At 49.3% G+C, this 19,781-nt stretch overlaps 1 protein-coding gene across 1 annotated transcript in view; it reads left to right on the forward strand.

Moving 5' to 3' along the window:
* Window positions 1–19,781, forward strand: part of ZNF423 (zinc finger protein 423) — a 208,163-nt gene that overhangs the window by 34,513 nt on the left and 153,869 nt on the right. The window contains exon 3 of the mRNA XM_084294973.1: window positions 19,400–19,600. Coding sequence (XP_084151099.1) covers window positions 19,400–19,600 — 201 coding nt within the window. The remainder of the gene's footprint in view (window positions 1–19,399; window positions 19,601–19,781) is intronic.

Genomic DNA, 19,781 nt, shown 5'->3' on the forward strand with positions numbered 1-19,781 from the left:
CATCACGAGAGCATTATCTTGAGGAGCAGCAAGGGACGTTTTAAAGAAGTAAAAAGTCTTACTAAATATACAGAGAATTTAAGGCATTTTAAAGACCTATGGAAGCATTGTACATGGGGGTTGCTGGGGAGTTTCTCATTAGCCTGGCTGTGGGGCCCTGGGGAAGCTCAGCCAAATTGTCTGGGGCACGCAGAGCAGATTCTGCATTCTCATTGGGATCCCGCAGACCTAAAAGCCTGAATTTTATTTTTTTCCTATTCTTGAGGTAACTGGGTGTATCTCCGTACGCAGCTACGGGCTGCGGTACCGAGCGAGAAGGGGGCTGGGGAGCAGGGCCAGGGACCTGCAGCAGGCGCTGGGGGCAAGTGGCCCTGCTGCTCCTGGCAGCGCCGGAGGTGGTGAGCGAGCAGGAGACACGAGTGCGGTGCTGTCACAATATTCCTGACATCACAAACCGCAAGGACAGGCTGTTACCCCCATCAGCTCCAGGCCCCCCGTGCCCATCTCACTACTTGCTGCAGTCCCCACATGCGGGGGACGTGTTAGCAAAGCTCAGCACGGGGAGAAATGTTTTAGGACGCAGGCATCTGGTGTTTTGTCAGCAGGAGTTCCCGTACAGGCTTGTTTTGTCCAGGGTGCAGCTTCAGAGCTCTAGTTGCTTTCTTCAATTTCTCTTAAAGCTTTTTTTTTTTTTTCTTTTAAGGGAGGGGACTTCAAGAAAAAAGGGGAAGTAGCAGCTTTTCAGAAATGAACCACAAAAACAATAATTGAAAAAAAAAAACAACAAAGCAAAACCCCAAGCTGCGGTCACTCCTCTCCCCTCTCTTCCGCTTTGCACGATGTCTCCCAGCTATGTAAATCTCGACTTTTGCCTGCTGCCTCAGCAGAGGAACACCTTTACACTGCCTGGGGGCCATCGGAGCCGCGTGGGGGTGAGGCAGCTGCTGGCGTCCCTCAGACGTCCTCCCACTGCCCTGGTGCCCACTGGGATCTCTGTCCTGGTGCTCACTGGGGCCACTGTCCCGGTGGGTCCTGGTCCCTGCTGCACCCAGGGCTGTCCCGCTCTCTGCTCCTGCCAAACCCCTGGAGTGGGCAGTCGGGGGGGTCGAGGCTGGGCAGACACCCTCAGAATGAAATTCCGGAATTGTGCAAACCATCGAGAAGGTCAGTAACAACTTGGCGAGCATTAGAAACCTATTAGCTCGTAGGTACTCTGGAATCGCCTGTCCTGAGCACCTTTACAAGCTCAGACATCTTCTAAAAGCTGATCTCATCGGTAAATCAATACTCCAGCGTTCTGACTGCAGCATGTAAGGGTTTCCAAAGAAATAAACCCTTGAACTGTATTAGCAAAGAACATAACAGACTTTGGTAACTTCGGTGTATTTTTTCAATCTACCATGAAACGTTTGATCTCGACTGATGGATTTCCTTACGTTGGTTCTAAAAACAACATCCCTGCCTCCACGTGGACCTGCAGCATGCAGCCTGGCTAGTGTAGGCTGAGGTTCTCAACATTTTAAATATCTGCTGTGGAGTCAGCCAAAACCCAAAGAGATGCAAAGTAGAGACAAAGCTGCAGAAGCTCGCGGCCCCCTCCCTCCCTGGGGAAGTTTGAGGTGGTGGCTGTCTTGTGGGCTGCCTGGGGGACACGGTGACACCAGTTCCTTCCCCTTTGTCCTAGTGGGAAGGACGCACGCAGTGGCCAGGCGGAGGGGCCTCATCCCGTGCCCTACAAGCACGCAGCTCCTCTGGAGCTGTGCTCGGGAGGCAGCGCCAAGCCCGCCCGCCACACGGAGACGCCGGGATGTCTGACATCCCACCCAGCGTTGCTCTGCCTCCCCAGAGCCAAGAGAGGCCTCTCGGTTCAGGCTTTCAAGCCTACACTTACCCACTTACATGCACTGGTTCCTAAATCTCACTGCGTTTCCATGCTCTTGCCCAAGAAGATGTCGCCTTAACCCCCTGGCAAACAGCTCTAAGGTTTAAGTGTGTTTATGCCAAGTAGAGCTTTTATTTTCCTTGGTAACATTCGTTTTTAGGATATGACATTGTATGTCCTTTCAGAACAGGGAAAGTTTTAAATTTTTTTTTTAAATAGAATTATTTTTTTAACTTCAGTCTCTTACTTATGATACTTACTGCATAGTTTTTGTAGTATTTCCTCAAACAGAAGGTGAAGTGATGGAAAGTGCGTGATGCTCAGCTCTTGTGGTCGCGGGAGCTTGGTCAGCACCTAAGACAGACATAAGATTGTTGGAGCCAACGTAAATTATTCGCATTATTTGTTTTTATACTATAAACCCCGCCAGATCCCTCTGTCGATTGCAGCTCAGGGCACAGCCCTGCGCCCACAGGTCGGTGGTGGGAACGGGGACGGCTGGTGGCAGGGTGCTGCGGTGCCTGGAGTAATAGGGTCCCCCGTGCCCCATCTGCATCAGGGGCAGGGGACAGGACCCAAAGCTCCACCAGCAGAGCCCCTGGCTGGTGTGGGAATGGCCACCCCAGGAGTCTGCAGGGGCGTCTCTGGTGGCGTGGGGCTGTAGGTGCTGCTGGCCTGGCTGGGAGGGAGCCTCCTGCAACGAGGAGCGGTCCTCAGATGTGAGCACAGCACGGGTGGCAGTATTTAAATTAGAAGCACACACCTGTGTATTACGGCATTTCCTAGAAAATACTTACTATTAAAAATGTTAATTGGGAAAATTATAGCGATAGCACAGAGGAGGAGAATTAATTTCCATCGTAAAAGAGGGGAGGAAAAAAAAGCTTATCTGGAAGGGAGCTACGGAGTGCTCCCCCTGCCCCTCACCCACCCTTTCACTTTGAAAACAAATCTGCCTAAGAAAAGCCGAGCAAGTGGAGTGTTCCTTAGTCTGTCGCTAGCGTTGCCGGACTTCCCAGCACTGAAAGCACTGCAGGCACCATCTGCAGAGCGCTGGATTTCCTCAGCCCTGCTGAGCCGCGTGATGCTGGCAGAGCTGCCCTCAGCACCGCCATGCTCCGCGGGAGCCCGTGGTTGGGGCCACTTATGGCTAGTGGGGTCCTGGGCTCACCTCTGAGGTCTGTGAGCTGAGCGGGTCCCCCAGGGGCTGGGTGACATTCCCGTGGGCACCCTGGGTGGAGTGTCCTGCTTGGGACCAACCCTCCTGGGCTCCCTTTCGGGTCCCCGCAGGAGTGGCTGCAGGGTGCAGCCTGGCACCTTCTTGTCCGCTCCTCTTCCTTCCTGGGCTCTCCTCTGCTGACGCTACCTTGTCCCTTCTTGCTGCACAAGCAAAGGGATGTGCTCAGATGAACATTTTCTGTGTTTTTAGATGAAAATTATATCTGTTGTTTACAAAAGCCCTCAGGGGCATAACTAGCAGTAATGGGCTAAAGTAGAGCAAAGGAGATCCTGGGCTGACTATCAAGAAACATTTCCCAGTAGTGAGATCTAATAGGCTCTGGTATTATCTCCCATCACTTCAGTCATTTTCAAGCCGGACTGGACAAAGCGCTTGAAAATATACTGGAGGAACAGCCTGATGTTGCAGAGGGATGGATAAGATCACCTGATAAGTCCTCCTCATTTCTAATTTATCCAGCTCTGCCACACTCTGGATTTACTAATATCCTGCAGATTTGGCGACAGATGCAGACTGAATGCTCTGGCAAATCACACTTTCTAGAGCCTATTTCAGTAAATCACTTCGATGTAGGGTCTCGTGGCACATTACAAATGCTAATTAAGCCTCCCAGCCGAGCAGAAAGTGTTCCTAGTGCCCCACGCCCGTGCGGCCTTGCCTCTGTGTCATGCACCATGCCGCGGGTTGCCCTGTGTGGGCTGCGGCTCTGGGACTTGCTCGGAGCTGCTTCTGCAGGACCAAGAGCACAGATCCCACCCTGCTTCAGCAGGGGCAGGGGAAGCTGCAGAAGAGGTGGCGATGGGCTTCACCTTTGTGGAGGCAGGCAGCAGAAGGGTTGAAGGAAAGTCTCCTGGTGAACGATCTCTTTGGTTTTTACTGCAGCTCCTGCACTCCTTCGACTAATTCACACGTTGCAGTTGTAACTGGTAGCTCAAAGCTCCCAGCCTGAATAAATGTGAAACAGGAACGGCAGAATATATTACATTGGCCTGTGCTTAAGGGGAAAAAAATCAATACAAAAATAATGCCGCAGTGGTGGATCCCCACTAATCATTCTTCTTGAGAATAAAGCAAATTGTGCCAGTCATCAGAATGGGATTTTGTAAATGAGGCTGTGAAAGAAGGAAAACACAGGGAATAAACAAACTCTGCTGCTGTTCTCTGGGCAAGGCCGTTGGTAAGGAACTCTGCAGTGAAGGACTGCGTGAAATCCGTGGTGCTGTGCCCAAATAATCCTCGCTTAGTCAGTACAGGAGACTAGAATCGTTTGGGTTGGAAGGGACCTCTAGTGGGTCTTGTTCAACATTGACCTGCTTGGAAATGTTTCAGCAACCCCTACCTCTGTGTTTTGGGTTAAATTGTCTTTAACTGTTAAGCTTATTATAAAGCAAGAGTGTAAGTATGGTTACTGTAGTGTAAGGGTGTGCAGAAAATGGGAAAATAAGGTCAAAGACTCACAGGGAAAGAAGAATTTTTAAAGCTAACATAGCCTGAAATTTCCCATATTGGAAGATATGTTTGCATTTCTGTCATTTAGTGCCTAAAGCAGCCTTTTCAGGACTGGCTACGAGGAATTACGGTGTCACTGTCAAAACAAAGCGAGTTCATCTCATAAGCTGCTATTTGTTGTCTGCAGAGTCAGCTGAGGAACCTGCTAAATGAGGTTTGGGATGCTCGATGGCTCTCACTTGGACACAAGCGACCCGTGCGCATCACGGTGAAGACGCCTGGATGCGTGCGGAGCGCTGTGTGCGTGGCAGAGGTGCAGGGCCCGCCGCGCTCTGCCAGCCCCTGAGTTCATCCCGGCTGCGACTGGGCCCCTGCGTGCCCGCCTGTGTCACCAGCCGGGCCTCCTCGCTCTGTTGGGTGGCTTTGGCATTCGTCAGGAGAAATTATTAGACAGTTGAAAAATGCTAAAGAGAGAGGAGAAAACCCGTGCGCTTTGCTTGGAAGCGCTGTCTGTGCTGCGTAGAGCTCTGACAAAATCAAGCCTCTAATTAAATTATCTGGCACGTGGACAATTCTGTTGCGTGATCTGCTGAGCTAATGCGTAGCCCTTAGCAAGTACGGGCTCCGAATCAGGAGCACCAAAGAGATGATTTGCATCAGGCCACAGCCTGCTTTAAAAAATTCTGGTGAGTTGTGAGGCCCGTGTCGTTAATTGCCAGTTAGCACATTGTAATTGCTGTAATTATTTGCGAGGCAAATGATGTCAGGGACTTAAGGCTGCACCGTTCTTAGTGCTTTGCGCGTTGGCGACCCACGAAGTCCTGTGCTAGGAGCGTGGCCGGGACGCTGCGGAGCGGGACGGCCGCTGGCAGCCGGCTGCCGTGGGCAGGCTGTGGCCGTGCTGCGCAGCCACGGAGCAGGACCACATCCAGCCCACGTCCAGCCCATGTCCAGCGGCAGCCACGAGGGTGGCAAGGCACCGAGTGGTGGCCTCGGATGCTGGCCGTGGGCCTGCGGCGGCACCGCCGGGCTGGGCGGGAGCCCCAGTGCCACCCGCCAGCCCCTCGCCTCCACCCTGCGCCGCCAAAGTGGGCCAGAAGCTCCTCCGGGTGGGATTAGAGGGACGCGTAATAGATTAGAGATCAAAAATGTTAATTAAGAACTGGTCTCTTCTAATAAGATGCCTTCAAGGGCACGGCACCAAAAATGAGGAAATATCTCATTTTGGCAACAGTGCTGGGGCTGTAATGAGGCTGGGGTGAGGGTAAGGGGGCAAGGACCGCAGGCCTCCTGCTAAGGGCTTCTCCTTCAGAAGGAGAAAGTCAATTAGCAATAAAATCGTAAATCTAATGGGCAGAACAGCACTACCCGAATGCTAACCAGCAGCACGTGGATTAGATGTGTGCGTTCAGCTTGACATTTTCTTGGGGATATACTGGCACTTTGTGGTGGATGAAGGTGGGCAACGCCAGCTTGTTGGTACTGAAGCTGCAGTGGGGCAACGTGGCTGAAAATAGCTGCTTTTGTTGGAAACTTGGGCACATTTGAAGTGAATCCGTGCAATGTGCTTTCCTAACTTAATTGTCAAGATACGGAAAGTGCGCGCCTCCACTGCTGGCAGCAAGCTCCTCGGCGCAGTGTCTGGGAGAAGCACTTACTGCTCTGCAGACGGGTGAAGAGCAGCAGCTTGGAGCTCATGTCCCAGGTTCCTGCAGGGGGGAGAGGTTTGCATTTCACAAGTAAAATGATGCACAAGTATTACTTTTATGTTTAAAACACAAGAGGTGCTTTTGAGGGCTAAGATGCTTATTGCATCATTATAATTGAAAAAGCACATTTATTTTCTTAATCTTTATAATCCTAGTTGTGAAGTTGTGACTCTGCTGTTAGATTTCTCCTAGTAAACTCTTCAAAGCTCCAAAAAGGAAACAAACAAACAAACAAAAAGACATTTAATTGCACTAACCCTTGTGGTGGGGTGATGGGATTTTGTGTCCTGCTTCACCCCGTGCTTGCCCCCCACACAGCTCAGAGCTGAAAGCCGCAGCGGCTCCTCAGCCAGTTATTTGCTAGCACAAAATGGAGGGACCCTGTAGGCAAATTTCTTCCCTCTCAGCTGGGAGCTTTCATTCGGATAAAGAAAGCCACCGGCACAGCGAGGCTCTATGCACAGCCTGTGTATGTTTTAGGGCTCTGGCTGTTGTTTGAGCCAAACGAGAGCGAATTTCCCATTTGATAGAAATACCATGGGCAGGCGCTATCTGTCAGCGTGCGTGTGCGCAACGAGCTGGGACTCGACTGAAGCGGCTTGGCAGAAAAAAGCCCTCTGACAATGGCCCGAAATTCAGATTTGTTGCTGCGGCCGCGTGTGCTTTATCTTCATCTGGTGCGTGCGTCTCCAGCAGAAGCGTGCGCTTGGAGCGGGGGGAGGCGAGCGGTGCCTCTCCCACCCACCCCTCTGTAGCCCAGCAGGGGCTGGGGGCCGTGGGGTGGTGGCGGTGTTCAGCTCGGATCGCGCCCGTAGGCAGCTCTCAGTTCAAAGGACACCAAATTCCCCTGCCCTGCTTTTGTCAGAGAAGTGAGTGCAAGCGGGTGTTGCCACTCACAGAAGGAAAAGCGGGGACCAGTTCCATATCCAAAGACTTAAATCAGATCTTTTCGCGGTTCATAAATGTATGGTTTTGATGGGCTGATGAGCTTCATCTTTACTTGATTTCACTTCTGGAATTTGTTAAAAGAAATGTGCGACTCAGACCTGAATTAGCCTTCCCCCAAAAAGGGCTACGAGCCTTTTTCACAGGCACATCAAGGGGATATCGAGTGTAGCAGCAGAAAGATCATTTCCTTCCTCGCTGTTATGAAGTTCCCTTAAAAGTCCTGAAGTTGTCTCATATGGGGCGATTTTGAAGACATTGTTCTGAACTTTTCCTCTGAGTAATTTTGAAAATTAATATTAAAAAACCAAACTGTTGGTAGGCTGTCATTGCTCTTTCAGCAGCAATGGGGAAGACTTGGGCTTTGCGTTGTTGGTTTACTCGGGTGGGTTATGCTGCAGAAATGGGGTCGGTTTGCAGCACTGCCGTTCAGACGGACAGAACGTGTGCCGTACAGAAACTGAAAAGCGGATTTAAACTTTGTTAAGTGGTTCATGTTGGGTTGTTTGTGTTTAGTACACAAGTCCAGATGACCATTTATTCTGTTAAATGAATGAGAAATGTTCTGTGTAAAAAGCGTTTGGCTCCTCTGCCTTGATCACATTAAACAAAATACATTTATTGCCAAATTTCCACAGTAGCATCCAGAAAGCATATACAGAATCAGCAGGGTTAAGCAGGTATAACCGAGAGCAGCATTTGGTCTATTTGGTCTATAATCTCATGAAAAAAAGGGTTGTACTTTTTTTTTTTTTTTTTTTTTTTTTTCCCTGAAAAAGGTGAATTGTAGGCTGATGTCTTTTGCAAGTTAGCTAATAGCTGGGTTGGCAAAACATTTTCTGGAAGGATGTTGCAGATAGCCACATTTTTCCCTCATTTCTTTTCTTTATATATTGTGTGTTCAGACAGCTGCAGTGTTGGAGACATGAGGAATATCACCTCTGCAAATGCTCTTTGCATCTCTGGGTTTGTGTTTTGACAAGCAAGTACAGATGCTTCTGTATAGCGGAATTAAATTACGTTCCATTTTCCACCCTTACTTCCAAAAGACATCTAAGCAGATGATATGTGGGGCTTGGCATTTATGGTGTTCCGTGTGTGAAATTGAAATAAGAATTGGTGTTGCTCTTCCTCCAAAATAGTTTATAAAAAGAGGTGAATTCTTAAGGCTGTTTTATATATCGAGGTTGTAAACCTGTTGTATTTTAAATATCTTTTTGATTTGCAAAGAAAACCACAGCTACACCACAAGCACTGGAAGCGTTGCAGAGCCATCAGTGAACTATTAAATGAGAAAACACATCACAGGAGTTAAGAGATTTTTAGCTTGATAGTGTAATGAAATATTTCCAAAACATAGCTGGTTAATGAAGGTTGTGGCCAGACTGCATAATTGGCCGAGCACGTAGGAAGCAAAGTGCTCTGAAAACAGGCTCCTAGCTGTGTTGGCTGTAAATCGGGTGGGAGGATCAATAAAATAAAATAAACAGAAACCCTGTGCCTTAGCTGGGAGGCTGGGGGAGTGGGGCACAGGCCCCTGGGGCAGGCTCTGCAGGAGCGCCCGGTGGGTGCTCGGTGTGCGGGGAGGTGGGGAGGGGGCAGCACCTGAGGGCACGGCCTTGCGCTGTGGGAGGAGCAGTTTTGGAGGATGAAGTTCTCACATGTCGCCTTTTTTTTTTTCTTTTTTTTTTCCTTAGCTGTCAGCAACTAAAATGCAAATTCAACACCTTCAGGAGCAAAACTGGGGCTGGGCCCATGCGAAGAAATGTCCCTCTTTAAAATGGTTAATTTGTTGTTTTTATCGCATTTTACCTAGTGCAAAGTACAGAGGGAGTGGGGCTGCTAAAGAGCATATCAACTAAATTAGGGTTAATTAGAAGTTCTCCCAAATAGCTGGTGCTTCATCAGCAACAGAGCAGCATGTAAATAAATCTAATTTCTCTCCAACTAAACTCTTCACAGCCTTAATTACAAGCGCAGCAACCTGCCCTCCCTCCTTCGTCTTGGTGGCAGAGGGTCACGGCGGGCTCTGGCTGCTGAGCGCCGCCTGTCCCAGGTGTCCCTCCAGGCCCAGGGGAGGCGAGGAGCTCGTGGCACCTCCAGGGGAGCCGAGGTCAGGTTCTTGGGAAGGAGCCTGAGAAGCAGAAAGCACCAGAGGAGAAGGATCAGAAAAGTCAGAAATCCGGGTGTGGGATCCTGGTGCTCAGCCGAGGGCTGGCCCACGGGATGAGTTCCTCGTTTGGCACCAGGCTCGCTAGCCTCGCTGAGGTGCCTTTATTTTCTCTTATTTATAACGTTACGGAAGCCGGTGCGTTCCTTATTACGCCGTGTCACGTTTCAGCCGATCCCAAATTAATAAATGAGCAGCGGCAGAATAGCGTGCAGCACAACTCTAACAGCATGAGCCGCGCAGAAGTATATTTCACTTAGCTCAAATTTAAATACTCTACTTTGCTCGATTTAATTACGTGAAATTACTGAATTAATGGCTTTGTCAAGTGAAACGTGTAGGACTTCGGAGTTGTGCATTAAGACAGGAATCAGAAGGGAAACTTGCGGTACGCTTCCTTTTTGCACGTGCCCTCGCGTTGAGCACAACCTGGAGTGTGGCCGAGCCCACCGCCCGGCATCCCATGCTGCTCCCAAACTGGGAGAGCTTTGCCCGCTCCGAGGCATTGATCTTCAATTTTTTATTTTATTTATTTATATATATTTTTTGCTACTGTCCGTTGCCTGTCAGTGGGTATTTGGCTCCTAAGTGACTTGGGCTGCAAAACAGATTTGTGGAAAGTTAGCAAGCATTTTTCTCCACGACGTGGTCTGGGATCTGATCGGACCCCAGCTGGGTGATGGCCCTGGCCCAGCCCCTGTATCCCGCATGCAAGCAGGAGCCTTCCAGAGGAAGCTGACTCCTGGCCACAGAAACCTGTCAGGTCTTTATTCCTGGACTTTTGAGGACTTCCAGGCAGGGTAACTCACCCCAGTGTGTTTTTCTTCCTGCACCAATATGTTTTTCTCTCTGTAGCTCCACCTTTTCCCTTCCCTCTGCATGGATTACATCCCCGGGTTGCTGGCAGCAGGCCGAGTGCTGCAGCTCTGTCATTCTGTCACGATGTTAGTTTGTTTGCTTGTTAGTTTTTAATAGAAATAAAGATGAAAAAATGAAGCTGTGAATACAGAGGCTCTGGGCAGTGCTAGGTTAAAGGTTGGACCAGATGATCGTAGAGGTCTTTTCCAACCCAAATGATTCTTTGAGTCTATGTAGGATCCTATAGGTTATGAAAGGCATTCCCCTTCACGATTTTTTTTTACACAAATGTGTATCTTCAGTGTGGGAAAGGGGAAAGTGCACTTTGGCACTGGGAATGCTTTGTAGGGGCCCTGGCTGGGCTCCCCTGCTGCCACCCAGCACCGGTGCCTGCACCCCCAGGGTGCTGTGCCCCGAGGAGCTGGTGGCTGGGTCGTGTGTGCAGGGGGGGCAGCTCACAGGTCTGCTCCGTCCTGGGGAAGAATAAAGGAAGCTGAGTTTAGAATTAGGCTAGGGGATTCAGCTGCTGATGTACATGGGCACGTTTGTCACTTACAATAATTACATCTTCTGTAATTTTTCTCTCCTTAAAAATCACCAGGTTTGTTTGGGTCAGCAGTTCCAGCGGCTGGTATTCCGAGCAGAGCCAGCCGATACTATTTTATTTATTTATTTATTTATTTTCAAATGATATGCAGCTGCAATAACAAGCCACACGTGAATTTTATTTAGCCTTCCAAATTTTCTGTCTGCTCAGGGAGCCGTACGTTTAAGATTTACAGCTTTGTGGCTCCACCTTCACGTTACAAAGGCTTTGGCATGGCTGCGTGGCTGCGAGTGACACGGCGCTGGAGATGTCCTGTGTGAAGTGGGAGCAGGATGCCACAGAGCTGCTGGGAGCAGGACGCTTGTTTTCGGTAGAGACATGAACAGTATTAAAGTTGACTTCACTATTAAAATGTGCATTTAGGTAAATAAAATTTAAGTGCTGTTTTTGTGCTGAAAACTTGCTCGGGTTGAGCTGTATTATGTCGGTACCATCTAATGGTTGCATGCCAAAGAGTTAAGCACATTTTCATGAAGAAGTGCACTTTCCTTTGAAGTTAATACTTGCTGCACACTAATTTCCTCATGCATATAAATTAATTTTAGATCAGTTTTGATTTGAACCTCATTATCTGAGCTGGGGATGGAAGTTACTCCTGTTCAGATGCATCTGAAGACTCTGGGAGTGGACAACGTCCTGCTGTCAGATGCAGACCATCCGTGGCACGCCAACTGCGTGTCTTTAGTAGGGCGAGAGCTTTCTGCAGACGGTAGGCAAGAAGTTCGGAGAGCTCTGTGCAAACGCAGTGTTTGCTTTGTAGACCTCAGCGGCGTGCAAAGCAGGTTGCGGTTTGACATCGGACAGAGGGCGAGGCCTTGATGCTGTGAGAAGGCGGGGGTGCTGCCGCCTGCTCCACACGGCATTTTGGGCTGGGGAATCTCAGGGCAGATTGAGCAGAACCAAGGCGTGGTGGGAAGGGAGATGCCCCTTCCCAGGACCCCGAGTTTTTGCTTTAATGACACTCCACAAGGCGCTTGGAAGAAATTCCCCACCCTGAAGCTCGCAGAGTGCCTGCGCACAGCTGTGTGCAGGGACTGGGATCAATAATCCGGTAGCGTCCCGGAGTCGGATGCTATTTCAGTAATTAAACATTTGGCACAGCACGGGCTGCTCGGCTCTCTTCCTCTCGTTGCATTCTTTAAAATTCACTTACAATGCTTTTTGTGGCAGGGAAGTATTTACATCCCACATTTATAATGTTAAACCAGTTGCCAAACACTGAAGAGCTGATAAACACTATGTGCTGTTAACACTATAAAGTACAATCCCACTGCTACTCGCATGCAAATAAATAATAATAACTTAGCTGCTTGTCCGCTTTTCGGTGTATAAATGCATTTGTCGTGTAGCACAGTGACATCTAAATCATTTTAGTAAAAGCACTGGAAGGGCTGAAACATTACCTGCAGGTACGATTAGGAGAAAATTTTATTGTTTGGTTGTTTTTTATGTATTTAGTTCCTTATTTGAATATTTTTAACACTTTTAAAATGGTATGATGCTTAATCATTATTGCTGGTTTTTGCTTTTTTTTTTTTTTTTTTCTAATTTCATTGAATTACTTTGCCTTCCTGAGGATTAGCCCACAGGCTAAAAGTTACTATAAAATATTCATTAAATCTTTTCCTGCATCTGTTACAGACACAGATATCTTTTTAATGTGCTGGTCAGTTTTGAGACTGCTGCTTTCGTTGCTATCCATAAATCATTAGCAAGTATTTTTAGTGTCATCAGTGAAAGGTTAATAGAAGCCCATAATTTTGAGATGCATCGTTTTGATTAGCTGCTCACAAATTTCCCTGAAAAGGGGATGCGAATTGTTCCACACCGCAAACTGGAGACTGTGTCCAATTTGTGCATAAATTGCGATTGTCTTTGTAATGGGCTCCTAGGAAGGTGTGGGGTTGCCTGCAAGGTAACGATTTAAACATAAAGTGACCCTTGATGAGGGAACTGGAGTTTCAGTTTAATGTGTTTCTGTAGTTTTCCCTCACCTTCGGAGCCTTCGCATTCCACACAAATAATTCCTTCATAACAAGTGCCTTTTCAGAAGATGTATGCTGCTGACAGTTAATATAAAATTATTGCCCCTGAATGCATTTTTGTAATTACTTCCCAGAGAACTGTCTTTGTGTTAGAAGACATTTCACACTTTAGTAACATAAGTGTTTGGGGAGAACATGAGTAATAATTACAAGCAGTCTTTCAGTGAAAATAAACCTAAAAATTATAAAAAAAGCTAATGTTAAAGTTGGTTAGAGACAGTGAGGAATTTATTTAGCATGTTACGCATGCCTGTATATATCCCAAGTTTAATAACCCTTCAGTAACTAAACTTAAAAAAGCAATAAAGAACAGAGAAACAGCTTTCTAATTTTTAAGCAATAATGAAACTAAAAACTGATTAAAAGTGACATGCTACTAGAGACAGAATAAAGAAACTTAATCTGAATGCTCCTATAGGAGATTTCTGCTATAATGGAAAATGAAATGACTCACAGTTTGATCAATAAAAAAATTAGCAGCATTTAATAAAAGGTTTCTCTAGCATGTTGTCTAAAGGATGCTATGAAAGCCTTGAAATACAAGAAAAGCGGGCTGGGAGGGTGACTTTCTGTACAGGAGTTAAAGTGACTGAAAAGTCATCTGCTGGGAAGGGCTGGTGGGCATCGGGTCAGAGCCTGGGCGTCGATGGTCACACTGGGTGGTGCAGCAGGACCTGAGCTCAGGCTGCCCGCTGCAAACCTGCAGGTGGGGAGCTTGGAGCTGCCTGGGTGCAGAGCAGCAGGGGCTCGGCTTCGCTGCAGGAAACGGGGTGCTCGCAGCACCAGGCTCTGTCCCAGCACGGAGGTAACGGCAGACACTTGGGATCCACCTGCTTTCCCGATGGATATAGCAGGAGGTGCAGCACCCTGCTGAAACAGCGGGACCTTGCTAAGCTGAAGAAAGGTGCAGGGATGCTGTGCACCTACCTAAACGTGAAGGTTTTAACGCGTACCTCAATACACACACAGTGCTGTTGTGAAACGTGGTAACACGTGCTCCTAGGTCTCTGACTTCTGTATATTTTAGAAGATATATTTTAACATAACCTGTATTTTGATCCCGTGGGTTGTCACCAGCGCCCTCGTTCTTCCCTTGCCTTTCCACAAAGGCTGGCAGCCCCCAGCCCTGCTGCCCGTGCCGTCTGCTGTCAGCGCCAGACAAATGACAGCTTGGAGAGGCTGCAACGGCCAGAGCCCTAGGAGGGCACGAGGAGGTAACAATATACAATTTTCATGGTTCAAGGGTAGCCTTATCCTACTGTTCTTCATTACAGTACTGCAGCGAGATCAATTTTATTAAGTTGTAAGTCCTAGGAGGCCAACGCCATTAACTACGTGCTGGATCACACGTGGTTTTGGTGGTGCGATCGCTCTCCCTCTTGCTGGGGGCAGGCAGCCCCTCGCACGAGCCCTGCAGCCTGCATGTGCTTTGCTGCCTGTCCCGCAGCCATCCTGTGGTACTTTGTGCATCATCCATCCCAGCTCTTTGTTTTTCAGCCACGTTCCTCTGTTTTCCCCCATGGGGTTTGGCGCTGTGCTGCACTGAACCTGCTCGCTTGTGACATGTGCAGCGAGCGCTTGGTGTGCAGAGCGAGCCTCTGGTACCCGGCCCTGGGCTGCTGGAGCAGGGTTTGGGCTGCTGGTACTGGTGTGGTGCAGTGGTTGCAGCCTCTCACGCGGCCTGTTGAGAGGTAGCACGCAGGCAGCCCTGGGTTCGAGAGCTATCTGTGTAAAATTGGTGGTTTCGGAAATGCTGAAGAGCCGCAGACCTGGCGTGCCCCACAAAGCCAAGCCTTCATCCTATGGGAATGAGCTTCAGCTGAGGTTTGTTTGCATTTTTGTTATTGAAGCATTAATGTTTTTTATTTTGCTTCTGTTCATTCTTCTTTGACCACAAATTGCAGAGAAGTTTGGACTCTGCTGCATTACAGTCCAAGAGACAACACTAAAATGCCAACAAACTGCATGAAAGCCGGGACCCCCCCAAGCCGATCTGGCACTAGGCGCCAAGTGAAATGCTTGCTAACGAGTGTTTAGATTAGGCTTTTCCTTTAAGTAATTTGTTTCTTTTGTTCTCACTTCCCAGTTACACGAGGAGTTTCCTTTCCCCTTGCAGGACGGCATGCCCGCTGCGCCCAGCCCCAGGAGCTGCCGTGCTGCTGCTCCGCCATCCCTGCAGCAGTTTGCTTCTGTCTCCCCAAGGACGATTTGGTTCAGCTCCTGTCCTCAGTCTCTAGGAAAGGGTTAGGAACTACCACAGCCCTTTGTGAGGCCTTGGTGGTTTTGTCTTTGGACCAAGGTGGCAGAATGAGGAGGTGCCTCATTCCCCTCATCACCTGGTCCCTTGCGGTTCGGGACGTGCACATGTGCACAGCCGGGTGCCGGCTGGCATCGCGTGGCGGGGAGCACCATGGGCACGGCCACAGCTCTGCCGTGCACCAAGCCTGTGCGTGCCTGCTGCAGGGAGCAACTTGTGAAGGAAGCCCTGCAGCCAGAGGTGTCGGAGCCCAGACGTGACCCCGTGCTAGACAGCGCGCTTCAAAGAACAATCCTAAATTCAAAAAAGTCCCGGCTTTCAAAAGTCTCTGGGTTTAAAAAGAAATTACTGGCACAAGCACGGAAAGGCTCGCTTGCCCCGTATTGTGCTAAGATAACAGAAAGTTTAAACTGCCTATATTGGATTCCGCAGCTGAAAAAATAAGCCCAGAGCTTTGCTCTGACTCCCATTTCCCAGGCCCACGCGTTGCACGGCGCTGCACGTCTCCGCGTCCCCGCGGCCGGCGCGTCGCCTGCAGTGTGCCTGCGGCCGCCCCGCACTCCCTCCAGCACCACTGCTCCCCGCGGCCATGCTCCGCTGTGCTCGGCCCCCACCAGTGGGGCCTGGCCGGGGAGAAACGGGAATTTGCTCTTGACTTTGGGGCCTGGCGTGAGCATGGGCAGTCAGTTTGCAAAACCTTGGCTTTCAAAGCGTGCTGTTGCTGTAACAGCACGGCTCGGAAGGCATTTCTACTGACACTAACCTTCCAGCCGAGCCCTCGGGACTTCTCGTCTCCACCTTTGCCAAGTTTGCCACATTCCTTGGACCACCAGGTCAGGCAGGAACACTCCCGTTCCTTGATGCATCTTGATGAAATTGTAACTTTTTAGAAAAGAAGTTGGCTTTTACCAAAAACCAAGAGTCGTTAACATTAACTTTAGTGGCAATTAGAGTAACATATTCTTGACTGTTGGCCAGGCTGTTTAGGTCATAGGGTAAAAGCATTCGTCTCCTGCGAAGCCCTGCAGGCCCCTTACTGCGTTACAGGAATAAAAGAAAAGAGAAGAAAAGAAAAGCAAGAGAACCCCAAACGCAAGCGGTGAGGTGTACTTTCAAGGCTGAGCTGTCAAGCTGTCTCGTCTCTTCCTCAGGAAATTGTTGGAGCAATTGTTGGAGACAGCAGGTCCATTTTAAAGACACTAATAATGCTTTTGTGAAAGCAGGCCCTTTTTGCCACTTAGGACTAACCAGTGACCGCGTGCCCAAAGGCACGGTGCCAGTCGTGCTGCGTTGGCCTCCCGCGGTGACAGAAGTCCTGCTGGGGGTGTGCCGGTGCCCCTGGCACCCACCCTGGCCAGGCACTCACCATCACGAGGGCAGTGCGCTCTGCTCCCTGAACCTGGCTGCTCCATGGGGGGATGCTCATACAGTTCTTGCCTGCGGGAACACTGCAGGTTAAATTCGTGCCTTAGTGCAGCAGAACTCCTCAGGAATTCGTTCCCAAGGAGTGCTCCCGGGTGGCTGCCCTGGTCAGGGACGCTGAGCTCACTGCAGAGCAGCTGGGGCTGAAGCTCTCCCTGCCTGAGGACCACCCGTCCCTGTCACTGCCCTGGCACTCGCTGCTGCTTGCTCCCGGGGGCGAGCAGCCACCGTGTCCCAAGGCCACCCATGCCACTGCTGCCTTGATGGGGACAAGGGCCAAAAAGCCAAGAAACACCCCAGGTTTTCCTCAGCAGCGTGAGGTTTCTCCAAGGCGAGCACCAAGCTTGCAGCTCGGCAGAGGAATCTGAAGATGGTGTTATTCCAGGGACAGCAACCCCGAGGTGTGGCAAACACGCACGATTCCTTCAATGCGCTGAAAACAGAAAACATCTCATTTTAAAGCAATGCTGTTTGCTAAATAATTTATGTGCAAGATTTCACTGTTGTGTTACTTGACATACAACGGTGTCACGTAATGACACTTTTGAAAAGTTGCCTGGAGGATCAGATTTCCCATTCAGTGGGGAATTAAAAAATGTTTCTGGAATTTTGCTCTGCAGTCGGGAATCTTATTTTCTTATCTCACATTGTACAATTTATTTTTCCTAAAGCAGTGTGTTAAATTATTTGTTATTGTTGGACTCGGTTGAACAGCTTTATCCCTAGTGTAGTCATGAAGTTTTGGAGAAAAACCAAGGATGAATTTGTCACAGTGTGCTCAGCAGATCAGCTGGCCTTTAGGTTAACTGTCAAAAGACAGCATTTCTACTGAAAATATTAGTGAAGGTCCCTTAAACCTCCTCGAGGTTGCCTAAAATCTTTCTTCCTCAGGCTGTAGCTAAATCGGTTCAGAAGTGCTTTTCGGAGGCTTCCATCAGCAGGCGGCATGGATTCAGGTGGCAGTGCTCAGATCAGATTTATAGACTTGCGCTATTTTATAGGTTTCTGTCTTATAGAGCTGGAGAGCTGACGTTCTGATTTATGAATGTTTATCAAATCTGCAGGACATACAGGCTTTAACAAAATTGACTGAGCTATAATGTTTGTGATTTGAGTCTGGGATGAGCTTGTGAAACGGTGTGCCAAGTAAATACAGCAAAATGGAAGTGATCAGTGCAGCGTGTACATTGAATTAGGTGTTAAGTAAAGCGAAGCTAGTGAAGCTTTAACTTTACCATTATTTGGCAGGGTAGTGGTGTAAGGAGAACAGAACTGTCCTCGAGTAGCATACGCTTTTATTAAAGGGAGAGGCTCTAAAGCATGAGGTTCAGAGAACAGTGCTTTATTGAGCGAACCCCGTACAGATCGTGACTTAGGACATGGAGAGCGTGGTGAGTGATACTTTTATAACCAAATCCTTAAATTCATTACTGCTCTAAGAGTGCCATATCTGCTTTGTTGATACGAACATTACACCTCGCTCTTAATGGCGATGTTGTAGCAGAAAGGTCCATATAACTCAACAGGAGAAGAACCTGAAAATGTGCCCGTCAGTTAATTGCTAACAGCGATGCCGTGGCAGACCACGAGCAGGCATTGATTTTTAATATTTCCATTGCAATTTGATGGGTACGTCATGTTACGAGTGCTCCATGGCAAGCTGCAGAGCGTTTCACACCAGCTGATTTACGTTCCCATGCGCAGTGCGGCCGACGGCACAAGGCGTGTGCTCGGGATGGAGCGTGGCCGCACAGCCCTGCTAGCGCCGCGTATCTGAGCTGCAGCGCTTGCGGTAACCAGTGTCCAGCTTTAATAAATTGTATTTCTCAGCTTTGTTTCATGTTCTCAGCACTGGTTGCCCTTAATCTCGTTTTAGAAACCATCCATCTCCCTGTTACTGGTGTGAAACCCCTGTGCCGGCAGGCAGCCAGGCGGCACCCCCTGCACCGTGGGCACTGCTCTCCGGGGCCCTGCGCCGCTCTGGGGCTGGGCTGAGCGCGGGGGGCTGCTGTGGTGGGGGCCTGCTCACCCCTCCTGCTCTTCTGGAGGACTTGTAAAACGTCTGTGTTTAATAACGTGGCACACTCGGGCGGTGGGATTGCTCGTAGAGGCGGACAGAAGGGCACAAGCTCAGCACGGCTGGTGGTAGGGCAAGCGTCCCAACTGGTCACCCGGCGTGGCCAGGGCATGCGGCACGTCCAGCGGATGCCGAGGGCTGTAGGAGGTGGAGGGGAAACAGAAACTGAGCTGCCGCAGGGCTTGGCCTCCTTCTACACCCGGCGCCTGGAAACCCGAGGATTGTTCGGTCACAGAAGCCTGCAGCGGGGTGTGCCGCACAGCGAGGTGCCCGCGGGGCTCGGCGGCACCCCTCATGTCCTGAGGCACCTCAGGGTCTTCAGTGGGAGCCTTTCGCTGCCGTGGGCACTCGCGCTGGGGCTTGATGGTGGCGGGGAGAGGAGAGCACAGAGGATTAAAATTCAGTACGTGCCTGTTCTGTACAGGCTGCAATTAATCTTGCCAATTTTTAAAGCTTTGAGAGCCTGGTTAAGTGATGAAACACTAACGACTCCTTATGACAGAGAGTCAGAGCTCTCTGCCCGCTGAAGGAGATGCAGGGAGCGTTCGCAGGATTCACACCAAGCAGCAGAGAATACAGTTGAGAATTGTTGCACCGCATGATATAAAAACCACATTAATATAATGAAAGGTGTCAGGAATAACGCGAGACCGGCTATAATTAAATGTATCTCAATAAGCGCGGCGTCGTTCGTCAGGCAGACCTCTAAACCTTCGCGTGCATCCTTGCTGTTGGCAGGTGGCCTGGGAGGAGAGCTGGAGAGCGAGGCGAAGGACAGCCGGGCCCTGGAAGAGAGGAACAGCGTGACGAGCCAGGAAGAGAGAAATGAGGAAGATGAAGACATGGAGGATGAGTCAATTTACACCTGCGATAACTGTCAGCAGGACTTCGATTCGCTGGCAGACCTGACTGAACACAGGGCACACCACTGTCCTGGAGGTAATGTTAAACTCGCTTTGCAGTTCTGACAGGTGGTTAGCTGGGTAATTGGACATAGCAACAGCTTGAGGCCTCAAGTGAGATTAAAGAATTAATAATGTAATTTTACAGTTAATGTAATTTTATTGTGGTGCCTTGGGTAGCCTTTGTTCACTCCTTTAATAAAATTAAAATAAAAGCA

The sequence above is a fragment of the Netta rufina genome, assembly GCF_964035555.1.
Source record: "Netta rufina genome assembly, chromosome: 13".
NCBI classification, from domain to species: Eukaryota; Metazoa; Chordata; class Aves; order Anseriformes; family Anatidae; genus Netta; species Netta rufina.